A 16,097-nucleotide genomic window follows, 5' to 3' on the forward strand; every position below is an offset into this window, starting at 1 on the left:
TAAAATGTCCATACTGTACAAAGCAATCTACAATCCCTATTAAAATTCCAATGGCATTTTTCATAGAAATAGTAAAGAATTCAAAAATTTCCATGAAACCACAAATGACTCCAAATAGCCAACAAAATCTTGAGCAAGAACAAAGCTGGAGTCTTCTTGATTTCAAACTATCACAAAGCTATACTAACCAAGAGTATGGTAGTGACATAAAAACAGACAAATACCAACGGAAAAGATTAGAGAAAGCAGAAATAAACCCATGAGTATACAGTCAACCAGTTTTTGACAAGGGCACCAAGATACACAAAAAAGAAAGCATAGTCTCTTCAATCAATGATGATAAAAAGGAGCTATCCCTATGTATAAGAATTAAATTGTACATTCATACTATATGCAAAAATTTACTAAAAATGGATTAACATTAAATGTAAAACCAGAAACTATATAACTTCTAGAAGAAAGCATAGGGAACAATCTCTTTGATATTAACTTGGTAATATATTTTTTTTTATATCACACCAAAAAACTACAAGCAACAAAAGCAAAAACCAAAAACAAGTAAGACTACATCAAACTAAAAAGTTTCTGCACAGCAAAAGAAAAAAAAAAACAAAACACATAAAAGAGCAACATAAGAATTGGGAGAACATATATCTGATAAATGTAATACTTAAAATATATAGGGATCTCAACTCAATAGCAAAAAAAAAAAAAAAAGTAAATCTGACTTAAAATGTGCAAAGAACCCGAGTAGATATTTCTCCAAAGAAGACATAAAAGTGGCAAATAGGTTTATGAAAAGATTCTCAACATAATTACACATCATGAAAATGCAAGTAAAACCACAATGAGATATTACCTCACACTTCTTTTAATGACTATTATAAAAAAGTCAAGCGATAATAAATGTTGGCAAAGGTGAGGAGAAAAGGCAACTCTTCTACAATGTCAGGGGGAATGTAAATTGATCCAGCCATTATGGAAAGCAGTATGGAGGCTCCTCAAATATTAAAAACAGAAATACCATACAATTCTTCCATCTCACTTCTGGGTATACATCTAAAGGAAATAAAACCAGCAATAGAAAGAGATACCTGCTCTCCTATATTTATAGCAGATTATTCACAATATATAGTAGAGTATTGTGCAGCCATAAGACAAAAAGGAAATACTGCCATTTGTGACAACATGGATGGAGGAACCAGGTGGGAATTATGGTAACTGAAATAAAATAGAGAAATAAATTACTGTATGATATGAGCTACTGGTGGAATGTAAACAAGTAGAGATCACAGAAGTAGAGAGGAGAATGGTGGGTGCCAACACTGGGGAGTGGTAAAAATGGGGAGATATTTGTCAAAGAGTACAAACTTTCATTTACAAGATGAATAAATTCTGGGGATATAATTGTTCAGGTGAAGAGCTAATGTACATGGGTTTAGAGAAAGATTTCTTCAGACAAAGCTTAGGATATATAAGTATAAAATTTATTTTATCTTTTAGGAGGAAAGAAATAGAGTGAAAAAGTGAGCAAGAGAAAAGGGAAAAAGTGAGAGGGGAGTTGTATGGCGAAGTGCCCAAAAGACAAGGGAGGTACCTGTGCCAACGCCAAGAAACTGGTTTTCATGGGGACCAAGAGAGAGGGAAAAAAATTGTGATTGTTGTCAGTTGAAATAGAAGTGGCCGTGGAATAATTAGCAGGAGGCAGCTGTGAGATGTCAGCTTGTCTGTCTTGTGCTTTTATGTTTGTTTCTTTCTGGAGACTTGGTTATCTCTGAAATGTAGTCAGACTTATCGCTGGGGATGTGATCTTGCCCCTGAGGTTTGGTTTTAGGCAGGAAACTGAGACCTGGAGTTTGTCCCTCCTGCTGTCCACTCAGGACTCCTCAGGAACTCCTTGAGGCTATAAATTCTAAAAGACAGTGAGCTGGTGAATGTAAAGAGAAAGATTTATATTTCCTTTTTGTCTGTTGGGCTCCTTTTATTATTAGATGTTGTGAAAACAGAACCTGGCAGGGTGCCGCCTATCAGCACAGAGAGAGAGAGAGAGAGAGAGAGAGAGAGAGAGAGAGAGAGAGAGAGTGAGAGTTTATAGAATGGATTTTTAGCTGTTATTTTGCTAGCAAGACCAACAGTCCTTTCAATAATGTACAACATTGTGAATATAGTTAACAGTACCATATTGTATGCTTGAGATTAAGTAATACTCTCTTAAGTAGATGAAGAGACTAGACCTTAAGTGTTCTCACCCACCAAAATTTGGCAACTCTGTGAAATGATGGATGTGTTAAGTTCATTGTGTTATTATATAATGTATACATATATCAAATCACCAAGATGTACATCTCAAAAACAAAATTTATATTTGTAAAATTAAATGCACATGTCAGGAAGAAAAAAAAATAAACATGCAAATGAATAAACATAGAGGAAACATTCTCGGTAAGCTGTATACTCAACCAAACAGAATTATAAAATGGTAATTATTAAGATATAAGGTAACAGTCACAATGTTAGCATATGCTGGACAATGTTCTAAGCTCCCCATAAACAATTTTTAGTTAAGAACTCTATATGGAAAGTAGTACATTAAACTATTATACACATGTGGAAACTGTGCATATACAGTTTAAATTTCTAGTTCAGGCTAGGAAGAAGAAACTGTTAATGTAAAATATATGATTAGAATTTTTAAATAAATATTTTAAAATTAAATAGCTAATTAAATATTCATTATGTAATTTAATATTTACTTAAAGGGGATGTTTTCTACTCTGATGAAATTACAGGGAATTAATTTCTGTATTATCACCTTTGAAAGCTCCATAGCACTGGAAATTAATAAAACAGAAAATATTTCATATCTATCTAAAGTATTTCTGGGATTTCTGAACCAAATATCACTATGTCCACCACTATGTTCACACAGTTCTGACATGGGGCAAAAACAGAACTTAAAAAATGGGTTAACATAGAGGTAGTCAGAAATATGCACACATTTTCCCAGGACCCCAAGGGAATGGATGAGTGGATCATGTAGGCCCTCACAGGCCAAGGAGAGGACTTTGGCTTTCACTGTGAATTTCATGGAAGATCACTGAAGGGAAAAGGGAAGCCTCAGATAGTATTTTTCACAATCTTAAGGAGAATCAATCCCCAGATAATATAAAAGCATGAGAAAGATTATTTTTCTATGAGAGGAAGTGAAATAAATCTAGGCTTCTCAAAAATTTGTTTCATTGTGCCAGAGCTTCTTAATCCACACTTTAAGATCTGGCTTCCTCCTTGTCCTTTGGACCTATCACCTGTGTCATCTGCTTCATTCACTTCCACCTATCTGGGTGTTTGGCTACTGTTGCCTCTCTCCTCACATTCCAGGGCTCTTCATTTGTTTAAAAAATGTGACCAAGTCCAGCTTAGAGACAGCAATTCTATTTTATTAGGAAAAAAACCATGAATTTTGCTTGGGATTCTTCAATTTTCAACTTAGCATTGTCCTCAGTAGAGAAGACAGAATATTATAGAAGATTCTAGAAAATTATTTAAGTACTATTTTCCAACAGCACCTGTAGAATATTTAGGAAGCATTTTAAATTTGTGGATCCTGTGCTTCACTTTCAAGTATGACTGAATCACAAATAAAAAAGAACTGGATTTTAAGGTAAAGACAACAATATTTTATATCACTGAATTTCTAGAATCACCACTAAAATACAGTGAAACCTACAAATTACCTCAAGAAAGAAGGTAAATAATGACGTTAAGCATAAAGATTTTTTTTTGTACATTAACAATCCTCCAATTATTTTTCCTGAAAACAAGAATCTGAAACTCATTCATACAAAGCTCAAGCTCCCAAGACACATTCTGCAAAGAAAACAAATAAAACCCTTATGGTATAATAGATATTCTAGAGGTAAGTTATTCTCACCCACAGAGACCAGGTTTCTGTAGTTCTCTGACATCACATCCCTATACAAATTCTGCTGAGCAGGGTCCAGGCATTCCCACTCCTCTGGAGAGAATTCTATGGCCACATCCCTGAATGTCAACAGTTCCTGAAATAAAAATAAATCAATAAATAACACATTGACCACATAGCCATGGGCAGAGTTATTAGGGTCCATGTATTCCCACTCCTCCAGAGAGAATTCTACAGTCACATAACTGAATGTCAACAGTCTCTGAAAAAAAAAATCAAAAATAAATAAATAAACAAATGAACAAGTGGCCATGGGCAGAGTTCTTAATTTGACCCAAGATAAAATGAGGCAGTTAAGAGTACTGGCTCTAACATATATGAGTGACCTGAATTATACTGTGACACACTAATATTCCTTAAGGCATTCTCTACCTCTGTGGAAGAAAAATGACATAACATCCACAAAATTAGTGTAGATACTATGCTTATATAGAATATAAAATATAAAACTAAAGCATCACCACAGGAATATACATTTTTGAGTGCTATATTTACATCATACAGAATCAGTTGTGTCTATTCCTCAGATGGAAAGTCATGGTGAGTGAGAAGCATATTTGTCAAATTTCATTGGGTACACCAATGAACTGCAGATCTTGTTACAATGCAGATGCTGATTTGGGAGATCTGTGTGAGGCCTGTGATTCTGCATTTCTAACAAGCTGACTGGTGATGCCAATGCCTCACGTCTAAAAGCCACACTTTTGAACAGCAGAGGCAGAACACAGAGGGAAGAATTTATGGATGACACAGAATTGAGAGTTTCACGAAATATACAAATTATAACATAACAGCAAGAATAGCAGCAATCCCTTTTGAACATTTACTGACACTAGATGTCATTCTACCAGTTTTTCATATATTAATGCTTAAAACCACAAAAATAATTTATAAGAAAAATAACAGTATTTTTATTTTATGACAATATTTTGCCAATTATCCAGTAAAGAGTAGAGCCTGGGTTTTACCCCAATTTATCTGACTTAGAATTTAACTCAAAGGTAATGCACCCCAAAATACAGAGACAACCCCAACAGAATGTTCAGATTTCTTAACTGAGAAGCATAATGAAAACAAGTTAAGAAGACAGCAACACAAAATTGATAAAATAATGTTACATTTTATGCACACAAATACATAGAAATGGTAACTATCTACATATTAAATGTGATAGAGTAGAATATTTTTGTTTAAAGAAATATATTTAATTGTAAAAAAATTATAGATCTCTGTTGATGATTTTTAGATAAACTATGGAGACCACCACACACAATAATATAAACTAAAATAACAGCTATTGTTCCTGAGCCATTTTTTCAATTTGTTTCATTTATTCTATGTGCTCTGTTACATTTTCAAGTTTTAAGATGCTTAACATTGTACTTACATGTTAATTCTTCTTCCTTTTCTCTGAAAATACAGAGAATAAAGAAGCATGTGTTTCTGACATGAGGTGAGAATAAAATGGAAACATACAGGACTGAGGCATGACTGTTTTAAATCTACCAATTTCAAAAGTAGTATCTCAGTCAACAAATATGAGAGCCTTTATTCTCCAAAGTAAGCTATGACGAAGTAGAAACTAAAAAGAAGGGAGTTTTTGCATTATATGTGACTGTTTAAACACACTACTCAGTAAATTCCCCCAAGATATCATTAATGACAAATAGAAAAAGAACAAACTTTATAGTGAAGCAATCTTGCAGAGAACACCTTAACCAAGTGAATAAAGTTACCATCAGGTGTAATGGGACAAATTGGTATGAGGTGTCAATGATCACAGATGGACCATAATTACCACTGTGACATGAGTGGGAAAAATTAAATCATAATCTGAATCTAATCACAGAAAATAGAATCTGTGGGGGAGGGCACAGGTAATTGTATGTCTTTAAATTGGCCATGTGATCTTAACTGGAAGTCTGGGCTGAGAACCTCTTAGCTAAGTCTTGTCTCTCAAGCTTCAATGTGCATATAAATTTTTGGGGATTGCAGGCCCCACTTTAAGTAATGTGGTTCAGCAGGTTTGGAAAGGGTCTATGAATTGGCTTTTATAACAAGTCCCTCTTAATGGGGATGATGCTCTCCCTAGACCCATTATCAATAGCACTCAGCTACAGATAGCAGGCACTGCACACAAGAGTCCCTTACACCCAACACTCTTATCACAACACAAACACTATCCTGAAAGTTCACATTCCTTGCTGGCCAGTTAAAGTTTACAGAAGGCTGGAGAAGGCAGCAATGTCTGAGTGAGTCTACATTTGTAAAACAACATGTACACGTGTGTTAATGCAGTGTTTACTGAGCAGGTGCCATGTGCTCACAAGTATGGTACAGAGCTCTGTATTGGGGACATCACAGTGTGTGAGCTGATCTTCATAATAATACCCTGGGGGTCAGGTACTAAATGTCCCCAAATTCCAAGCAGGATTCAGATAAAAGACCTGGTCTATGTATTTCTCTTTTTTCCCCTATCAGTTGATTTTAAGAAGAAAATACATAAAGTAAAACCTAAATACAGAGAGGAGCAATACAGAAAAGGGTGAAGTGTAGTTCAGAAGGATTTTTTATTGTTATGTTTATATTTACCTTTTTATAACTTGTAGAACAACTACAGGTAGCTAGGTGGGATGTCTCTAGAAACACAGGTTTTAACGAGAAAAAAATTAAGGCCCCAAAAGATATAGTCCTTTGTTCCCATTTATCTGCTTTTGTGTTTTAAAACCTTGTGAGCACTAGATTTGGAAAAACAGCAGGAGCAGGCACCCAAAAGTCTAATTTCTTCTAGTCAGTTCTATGAGGGGAGATTCCAGGATGGGGCCAGACTTACACCAGGCTCAGAATAAGGTGGATCTGGGCAGGACTGGTACAGGGAGCAGACCTGAGACTTCTCATTTCTATGCTTCTGGTTTGTTTTCAGTTCTGTCTTTCCTAAGCCTGCCCAAGAGAAATTTCACTCCCAGAGTTTGTTTGATTTTATTTATATATTTTATTATTATTATTATTATTGTTATTATTATTTGAGACACAGTCTCACTCTGTTGCCCTGGGTAGAGTATAGTGGAGTCATCATAGCTCACTGCAACCTCAAATGCCAGGGCTCAAGCGATTCTCTTTCCTCAGCCACCCAAGTAGCTGGGACTACAGGCACACACCATGATATCCATCTAATTTTTCCCTTTTTAGTAGAGACATGTTCTCCCTCTTGCTCAGGCTAGTCTTGAACTCCTTAGCTAAACAATCCTCCCATCTCCCAGAGTGCTAGGATTATAGGTGTGAGCCACCATATCTGGCCTGATTTTAATTTTTTAAACCCTATTCTTATCTATTTTGTAACATACAATGAATGACAAGCTATTTAACACAAACTCATAGGGTTTTCCAGAAAAATTATAAGCTTAATATTAACAAGATAAAAGCAACAGAAATAATAAACATATGGGGGGAGGGGGAGGGACAAGGGCAACATACGTAACCTAACCATCTGTACCCCCATAATATGCTGAAATGAAAAAAAAAAAAAGAAATAATAAACATAATAATAACTCTTCTATCCATGAACTGCCCTTCAGTGGTGACAACAACATAAGGGACATGGTACAAATGAAGCCCAAGTCCCCTGAATACCTGCCTTCTTGGTACTGAATGCAAGATGCTAAGTGCAACCACTGACACATTGTTTCTAGACTGAAAGTTTCTGGACATTAAAGACCATGACTGCTTCCTCTGGTTTTCTCATGACCAGACAAAATGAGGGCAATTGATTTATCCATCAGTTTGCATCTCCAGACCTCCTCCTTGCTATTTACCCAAGGACCAAGACACCGGAACAACTCCCATCTGGGCACCAACCAAGGAGATTTCTTCTGTGAGGGGAGAAATAATGCCCAGATCACTCATTTCTCTCCCTCTCAGATGGAATTAGAACTAAATCCTGTTGTCTGTCTGAGCCCATTCTGCACAGGATATCCCCAAAATGTCAAAGTCTCCAAGGTCCTGGTAAGAGAGTCCCTAGTGACATTAGGCTGATGGCCCCATGGTGACCCAGGCAGGAGAAACTCAGGCTGACTGTGGGTCAGAAGAGAGAATAAACCTGCCCTGGTGAAGCAGCTGACCCTGGATCAGCTGTGTGCTATTACCTATCCATGATCAGTTAACTCTGGGGTAAGAGGAAGGACAAGAATGCCCTAATACCCAGTAACACCGTGTATAGGCAGGTATTGTTGTGGTCAGGGCAATGGATGTTTTGTGGCCCCGCCCTCTGGCTGCTCAGGTGCTTGTTTACACTTACAGATTCTGCCGTCAGATTCTGTTCACACCAGAAACCCCTCACACAACTATAGCAGCTCACTGGCCAAGATCAGAAAAATTCAGAAGTCCCCACTCCAGAAATGGGGCTTTAAGATATCTATGTTGATCTCGTCTCAATACAGAAAATGTCTCCCTAGATTTTCTGTATATCCTCAGTTCAACATCTGGCCCTGTCTGGTGAATCCCAGGTGGGGGCCAGATATTATAAGCAGGTGTCAGGTGGGATCAACCTGGCTCTGTATTCTTGGGTGTTACAGTGAGCAGAAGGAAGCTGGAGGAAAGATCCCCTCATGGAAAGGATCTAAGGCATCCTGAAGAAGCTAAAGACTTGGATTTATTTTGGAGCTAGAAATTTAGTTCTTAGAGAGGCTGGGGACTTGCAGATGCCTTCTGTATATCCATGATCATTTGTGCAAAAGAAGGAAGTTGGGATTCTAAGGCCTACTCAATACACATGTGCAAGCCTCATTGAGTTTTGGGGCCCCATTGACTCTGACTTGGTTTCAAGTTCTGAAGATGTCAATTTCATTGAAAAAAAGAGTAGGATGACTAATTGCTGCCTGTGAAGTTATTTTTTGTAAAAATCTGCTCTAACTGCTCTAGAAGAGACAGTGGATCCCAAATAGGCAGAGAGATGATTCTGCCATAGGAAAAGACCGCACTACAGTGAAACCTGATGGGTACCATATATGTTCATATCATGTCTGGAAACTCTGGATAGCCTTTCAGAAATACAATAAGTAAGAAAATCATCTCCAGACCCAGAAAAACTATCTACAATGGTTGAGCAGAAAGAAAACTGCTTTATTAGACAATTAAACCAGAATGGGATATGCATGACAGGCAATCTGCTAAGAGATTGCAAAAATAAAGAAAAGTTGCCTTAATTAGTCTTTCTTTTTTCTTCTTGAGACAGAGTCTCACTCAGTTGCCGGGACTAGACTGCCGTGGCATCGGCTTAGCTCACAGCAACCTCAAACTCCTAGGCTCAAGCGATCCTACTGCCTCAGCCTCCCGAGTAGCTGGGACTACAGGCATGCGCCACCATGCCCGGCTAATTTTTTCTATATATTTTTAGCTGTCCAGCTAACTTTCTTTCTATATCATAGTAGAGATGGGGTCTCACTCTTGCTCAGGCTGGTGGTCTCAAACTCCTGAACTCAAACGATCTGCCCGCCTCAGCCTCCCAGAGTGCTAGGATTACAGGCGTGAGCCACCGCGCCAGGCCCCCCATAATTAGTCTTTAAGTAGAGGACCTGACAGCACCATTTATCTTATAAAGTACATCCTAAATTTATTTGGCAACTGGGGAGGCTCTCTCTGTTTTGGCTATATTCCAAGAAAATTTGAATTGGCTATATTCAAAGAAAAAATATACTTCTCTTATCTTCATGACAAGATTCAGATTTGCAACTTGGAACCAGGTGCCCGCTGAAGGCAGGCTCCTACTTTTCTACAAAAACTGCTGCATAGGGCTCAATCTTCCTAGATATTTAAATTTCAAAGCAATAGTTCCCAGGTCCTAGAGAAAGGATATTTGTAAGTCAAAAAGAACGACAAAAGCCCTATTTAGCTGTTAAAATAATTTACATATATTTTGAAGAGGCATAGAAAAAATTTCAATATAAAAGTTTAGTAAATTAAACACTTCAATAAAAAGGAAGGGGCCAAAACCTCTTCCCTCATTTTCAACTTTGAGAATTAAGTATTGTAATTCTAATCTGCATTTGATTTGCTCTTACCCCAGCCAGGTCTAGGGTCATGGTCTTGAACTTTATGGACATCTAAATTCCAGAAGGTGCTATATTCAGGCACCAGAGGGGTGGCCTTGGGCACACTGAGTGGACAAAAAAGATTTGTAGGGAAAAACAGGCAGAACAGAGAAGATGCTTTCAAGGATCCATGGATGTGAGACAGTACAGCGTTATCGGAAGGACTGGTTTTTGCTACAGATACAAGCCCAGGTGGGGCTATGTCTGATTCCTGTGTCCATGTAGGAGATGAGATTATGACTGGGTGGTCCAGAGCCTACACTGGTGGAGGGATCAGTTCCTGCTACAGACTCAGTGTTGGGGTGGGAAGAATCCAGGAGTCATCTAGGTCCTTGTGTGGATTTTTGGTGAGCAACTGTAAGAGCAAATGTGCTGTGAGTACAATTCCTGAGCTTGGACCCTTGTCCTGAAAGAAGCATGACCATGTCATTACCTAATGCACATGTGTGAGTGGACAGAAATTACATGGTGGCAGCAGGGTGTGAGGGGTCAGCCTTCGGAACACATTTCCTCTGTGTCCTGAAAAAAGAAAAATACCTCAGAGTTTTTGGAGCTATGTGAGGCATGCAAAATTGATCAGGTCCAGACAGACATGACTATGTGACTTATGTCAATCTCTTAACCCATGCCTGGGGGCAATTGTTTAAAGATATTTTGTTCCAGACTAGCTGCCTCACTCATTATCTTCATGTTTTTAGAAATTGTGATAAACAAAACAAAATACAGCCAATCAACAGCTTATGTAATTTTAATGTAAATTCTTTGTGAACAACTTAGAAACTGACTCTCCTCTTTTTCCCTTAAAAACTCACTTGCAACTGCTGCCAATGGGAGTTTATATTCAGGGCAACTTGAATCTATGCTCCTGGGTGGCCGTCCTCAAACTTTGCACACCAATACTCTCTTTAAATTAGATTCTGAACTTTTTGATTATTTTAGGTTGATAGTCATAAGTCCCAGCTGGAAAAAGACATGGAATCACATGAAAATTTGTGGCATAACAGCCCATGTGCAGGAGGACAGAGCCTCCCTTCTGTGAGACACTCAGAGACTCCTTCCAGGCAAGGTCCTGTCTGACCCACTCTGGGTGAGATTCACAGGCATCCATGTGTCCTAATTTCCCCAAATATCCTTCATTAGAGACATAAATAAACAGTCTCTTTGCTTTGGGTGTCTCCCAGGGCATATCATCAGGAATTATCACAGCATGAGCGTTAAGGTGTTTTCATCGCAGCCTTGTCTGAAAATGAACAAATGTGCAACAGTGGAGCCTGGTACCATAATGTGTGGTGAAAATGGATGGAAGCCTTTAACAATGATGCCATGATGCATATGTGATGGTACACAAAGGATGTCATGATCCATATAATGTGATAAAACAGATTAGAGCAGCATTAAAAAATCTAATTCTGTTGTTTTTGCTTAGCGTGCATAGGTTTTCTGTGACCTGTAGTAAAATATACATCCTTGTAAATTATTTATATTTCCTTACTTTTTAAAAGTGTATTAAGATAAATTGAAAAATCCATTTTTCAAATATACTTTGAGAGCATTGAATCTTTTAAAATGATACCCTAAATTGTTTCTTACTCAACATACAATTGTAATTTAATATTTATTTTATAAACAATATTTTCTCATTGACTGTGGTTTAAAATTTTTTATGTAACATATTTTTTAGAAATGATTAGTGTAATAGCATGCCCACAATATAGTAAAGATATGGGACATTCCAAATAAGAATATAATGACAAAATTTATAGATTTTAGATTATATATTAGCTGAGCAAGGAGGTGTATGTATGGTGGCAAATACCTCTTGTTGTGTACACATAAATACTTTCCGTGATGCAGAAACTCATCTAGGAAAAACTAGAAAAGAAGCCCCTTGGCTACAAGTTTCTAAAGAAGAACTTGGGTTTAATTTTTATGATGTTTTTAGTTGGCTCCCTAATGGAATAGGTTTTTGTTGTTGTTTGGCTTACAAATTATCATTTTATAATCCTTATGTGCATTATATTTCTACTATTCCGATTATTAATGCTATGCGTCTCTCACTGTTTTGTTTCTCCCAAGAAAATTAAAGTCATGGTATTCTAAAGACTGGAGAAGATAAAACAAGTGACAGCAGCTATATATATCACTGACTTGACTGAAGTCTCCTTTTTGCCATTCTGTGCTGCCATTCCAATTTGGTTTGCGGGCATTCATACAAGTCCTCGCTGAGACATATCCTGTTTCCCCACCACCTGGCATGGGACAGGACTATCTGGGAATGAGCCTTTTCAGGGCTGGGGGACAACTTGACACTCATACTTTGATTATCGATGCTTTCAAATAGAAGAATTTTCATCAAAAGGGGAAACTGAGAAAGAAAAGAAACATTTTTTTAATTTGAGAAATGCAAGCCTTCTCTAAATTATTAGTCCCAGACAGCCACAGGAGTAAGTCGGCAGTCATGTCCCACTCCGCTTCTCCACCCTTGAGCTAAGTAATAATCTCTTGAAGCTGCTTGCTGTGTGGACTCTAAACTTACAGACACCACAAGTATCTATAAATTAACAATGCTGCATCCTCAACATCATAACTTATACCCTATAATTCAACAAATGTACAGACAATCACTTATTAATGTTTGAATAAACCAATGAGAATTCTTAACAAACAACATTTTTATTGGCACAATCCTTTTCTTTTTTTGCCATTAAAATCATGCTTATAATAAAGACCAAATGGAGCTCATATCCAACGTTACTTGGGTCTGAGGCTTTCAGGCAGTTATCTACAACCTGGCTCAAGTAAACACTTAAAAAATATATTTTGTGCCTTAGTTTCTTTCTTTAGGTTACAAATTTATAAAGTGATAGCACTTGAGAACAAAATCAAGAATGACATTATCAGCAACATGAAAAAATAAACTTGAAACAACTCAAGTCCTAAAATCAATGGAATGGGAGAGTAAATTGCCCACAGACTCAGGCGGCAGCCTGTGTGCCACAGAATGAGGCACAGAAAGCATAACAAAATCTTTCCAGCAAAATGTTATTGGTATATTAATAGTAACATTAAGTTACTGAAAACTCAAAAGAAGCAAAACAGGAAAACACTGTTTTATGATAAATAGATGGTTAAGCCACAGAGACTAAAAAAAAAGAATCAGGAGTGTGGTGCCCTTTAAGGAGACAAACCAGAATTTCCCAGTACTTATTTATTCACCTGGATAGTGCATCCATGTGGGATTATATTATTTTTTCAACTCAGCATAAAACAGTTAACTTACTTTAAAAATGAGTTTTGGGCTGGACGCCGTGGCTCACACCTGTAATCCTAGCACTCTGGGAGGCCGAGGCGGGAGGATCACTCGAGGTCAGGAGTTCAAGACCAGCCTGAGCAAGAGTGAGACCCCATACCTACTAAAAATAGAAAGAAATTAGCTGAACAACTAAAAATATATAGAAAAAATTAGCCACGCATGGTGGCGCATGCCTGTAGTCCCAGCTACTTGGGAGGCTGAGGCAGAAGGATGGCTTAAGTCCAGGAGTTTGAGGCTGTCATGAGCTAGGCTGACGCCACGGCACTCTAGCCCGGGCAACAGAGCAAGACTGTCTCCAAATCTCCAAAAAAAAAAAAAAAATGATTTTTGCTTCTTCAGACCATATCACTCACTATACTCACATTTTCAACCAAGAAAATAAAAAGCTTAAACTCAAATCATGGAATAAAGTCCTTAAATACTTTGGAAAATAGGAATTACAAGGCAAAAAAGATTTTATAAAGTGCTCCTTCCATGGTTGGTGTGAACAGGCTGGGAAACCTGCTGTGGAGGCTCCCCAGGAAGAACTAACTGGGCCTTCAATGACCTCCTGTGGCAGGCTCAAGATTGGCCTTAGCTTGGAGCCAATCGGCTCAGGCCTTTGCTTTTTGGTCAGGGTTATTTACATAATTTTATATAAGAAAACACATAGTATTTAAAGATGGCAGCAAAATCACTCAAATTCAGTGTTTATGTTTATAGAATAAGAGGAAATTCTAACAGGGAAAAATTCAAACCCTAAGTGTTTTTCCTCTGCTCTCACACAAGAACAATCAACACAGAAGATTTCTGTGACCAAAGGTGAGGGGACTTCTCCCTATCGACAAGCAACAAATCAATTTTGCAGGAGACATCAGCTGGGTGTCCTCGAACCCAGTTCAATTCCAACACTATCTACCTGGAGATGAGAGATGGGGCACAGAGTGTTCATGTCCTTGCTAGAGTCATCACCTTCCAGGAAACTCCATGTGTTCAGCTACCTGGAAGCTCCCCAAACCCCATCCTCTTGGGTTTTTATGTAACTTCATTTCATCCACATAATTAATTAAACCATAAGTCATTGGTTATCAATTTAACCTTAAGCTCATCTCTCCTCCCTAGAGGTTGGGGGAGGAACTGAAAATTCCATCCCTCTGGGCATGTGGCTCATTCCCTTGGCAACCAGCATCCCATCCAGTGGTTTCTAGGGGCTTTCCAAAAACTCCCTTATTAACATAAGTCAAGTGCTTTAAAGACCATGTTGTAAATATTAATAACGAAAGACTATCTTTCACCTTTACTGGTCAGGAGCTACCTCAGACACCAAGGACAAAATGCCAAATAATCTAACAAAGGATATTTTTACTGCTCTAGTCACTTAGGAAATAAAACTTATAGGAGCTGAGATTCAGGAATCATGGAGAAAAAAATCAAAATATATTTATCATACTATCACAGAAATTGTAAGGCACTAAAATGTCATACCTCAACAGAAAAAGCAAACGTATCTATCCCTTTTAGACAATAAACGGCCCATTTAATTATTGTTTGCATTATAAAAAATCATTTAGTAAATACATTCATGAGTTGTCAAATCCTGTCTCATAGGACTGATCATTAAACTCCAACATCCAGACAACAGAATACAAAACAGAGTTATCCACTGTCACAAATTCTCCACTCTGCAAAAAAGAGAGGAATGGATGTTTTGGTGAATCTTTGTCATTCACCAATTTTTCTACCCTACTTTCTTGTGGAAATGTATTCATTCATTGGCAACCAAAATGGAAGACAGATTTTTCCAATTTTCTTTCCTAGGTAGCATTCCCAAAGCTAAGCCCTGGAACTCCAAAATCACCTCCAAATAAAGAACATACCTGAGAAACTTACTACATTCACTATGGGAAGAAAAATGGTAAATAAGAATTTTTAGCAAGTTGAATATATGACCAGATTTTTTTATGAGATCTATGTTTTCCATGCCTCTTTGAAAATATTTTTATCTTGCAAGCTCTACTGCTAAAATTCATTTCAAAGAAAAACTGAAGGGAAAATAAGTGAACAAATCTTTTCTAGGTGACAAACCCATAGAAGGGGAAGTGCTGACAGAAACACCACACGTATGACTCAAGTGTCAAGTCAGGCCATCCTATCACTTGGCAAATCTTCCCACAACATCCTGCTAATTGAAATACTAGATGACCCTTCTCCCAGGAGACAGTGCACTGTGCCCCGCTTTGTGCCTGAAATGCATTTTGCTTTGCAGGTCCTTGCACCACCTTACTGGGGTCTGTTTTCTTTATTCTTTGAGGTAGTTTTCCCCCTTTCACAAGTGTGAGAAAATCCAGAGAGCAAGAATCATTTTTGTCTTTTCTCCTCAATACCAGCATCCAACTGGCATGTCTCCAAGAAATGAAAATCTTCATGTCTCAAGTAATTAGGCTTTTTAGATGAAGGGTATACCAGGAGATTCCTCTCAGCCCCAAGGCATCCTGATGCTCTCCTGACAGGCTCCAGCCCCAGACCTCAGACTGTCCACTTGGAGAAGACCCAGGGGCTGATATTCACTAGACACTCCAAGAGACAAGGCCACTGTGGGCATTCTGGGTCATCCCCAGACACTTGTAAAATCCAGTACCAGGAAAAGACAGGAGGATGGCTAAGGACACATCACCCTATAAAGTTTCTAAAGACAAACCTCAACCCAAAGACATTCTCGTAAGACGTTTGTGCCTAG

At 37.8% G+C, this 16,097-nt stretch overlaps 1 protein-coding gene across 1 annotated transcript in view; it reads right to left on the bottom strand.

Moving 5' to 3' along the window:
- LOC105825952 (zinc finger protein 420-like) overlaps positions 1 to 16,097 on the bottom strand; it is a 40,750-nt gene that overhangs the window by 12,787 nt on the left and 11,866 nt on the right. The window contains exon 2 of the mRNA XM_012663853.1: positions 3,936 to 4,058. Coding sequence (XP_012519307.1) covers positions 3,936 to 4,058 — 123 coding nt within the window. The remainder of the gene's footprint in view (positions 1 to 3,935; positions 4,059 to 16,097) is intronic.

Source organism: Propithecus coquereli, unplaced genomic scaffold, assembly GCF_000956105.1.
Source record: "Propithecus coquereli isolate 6110/MARCELLA unplaced genomic scaffold, Pcoq_1.0 Scaffold838, whole genome shotgun sequence".
Taxonomy (NCBI): Eukaryota; Metazoa; Chordata; class Mammalia; order Primates; family Indriidae; genus Propithecus; species Propithecus coquereli.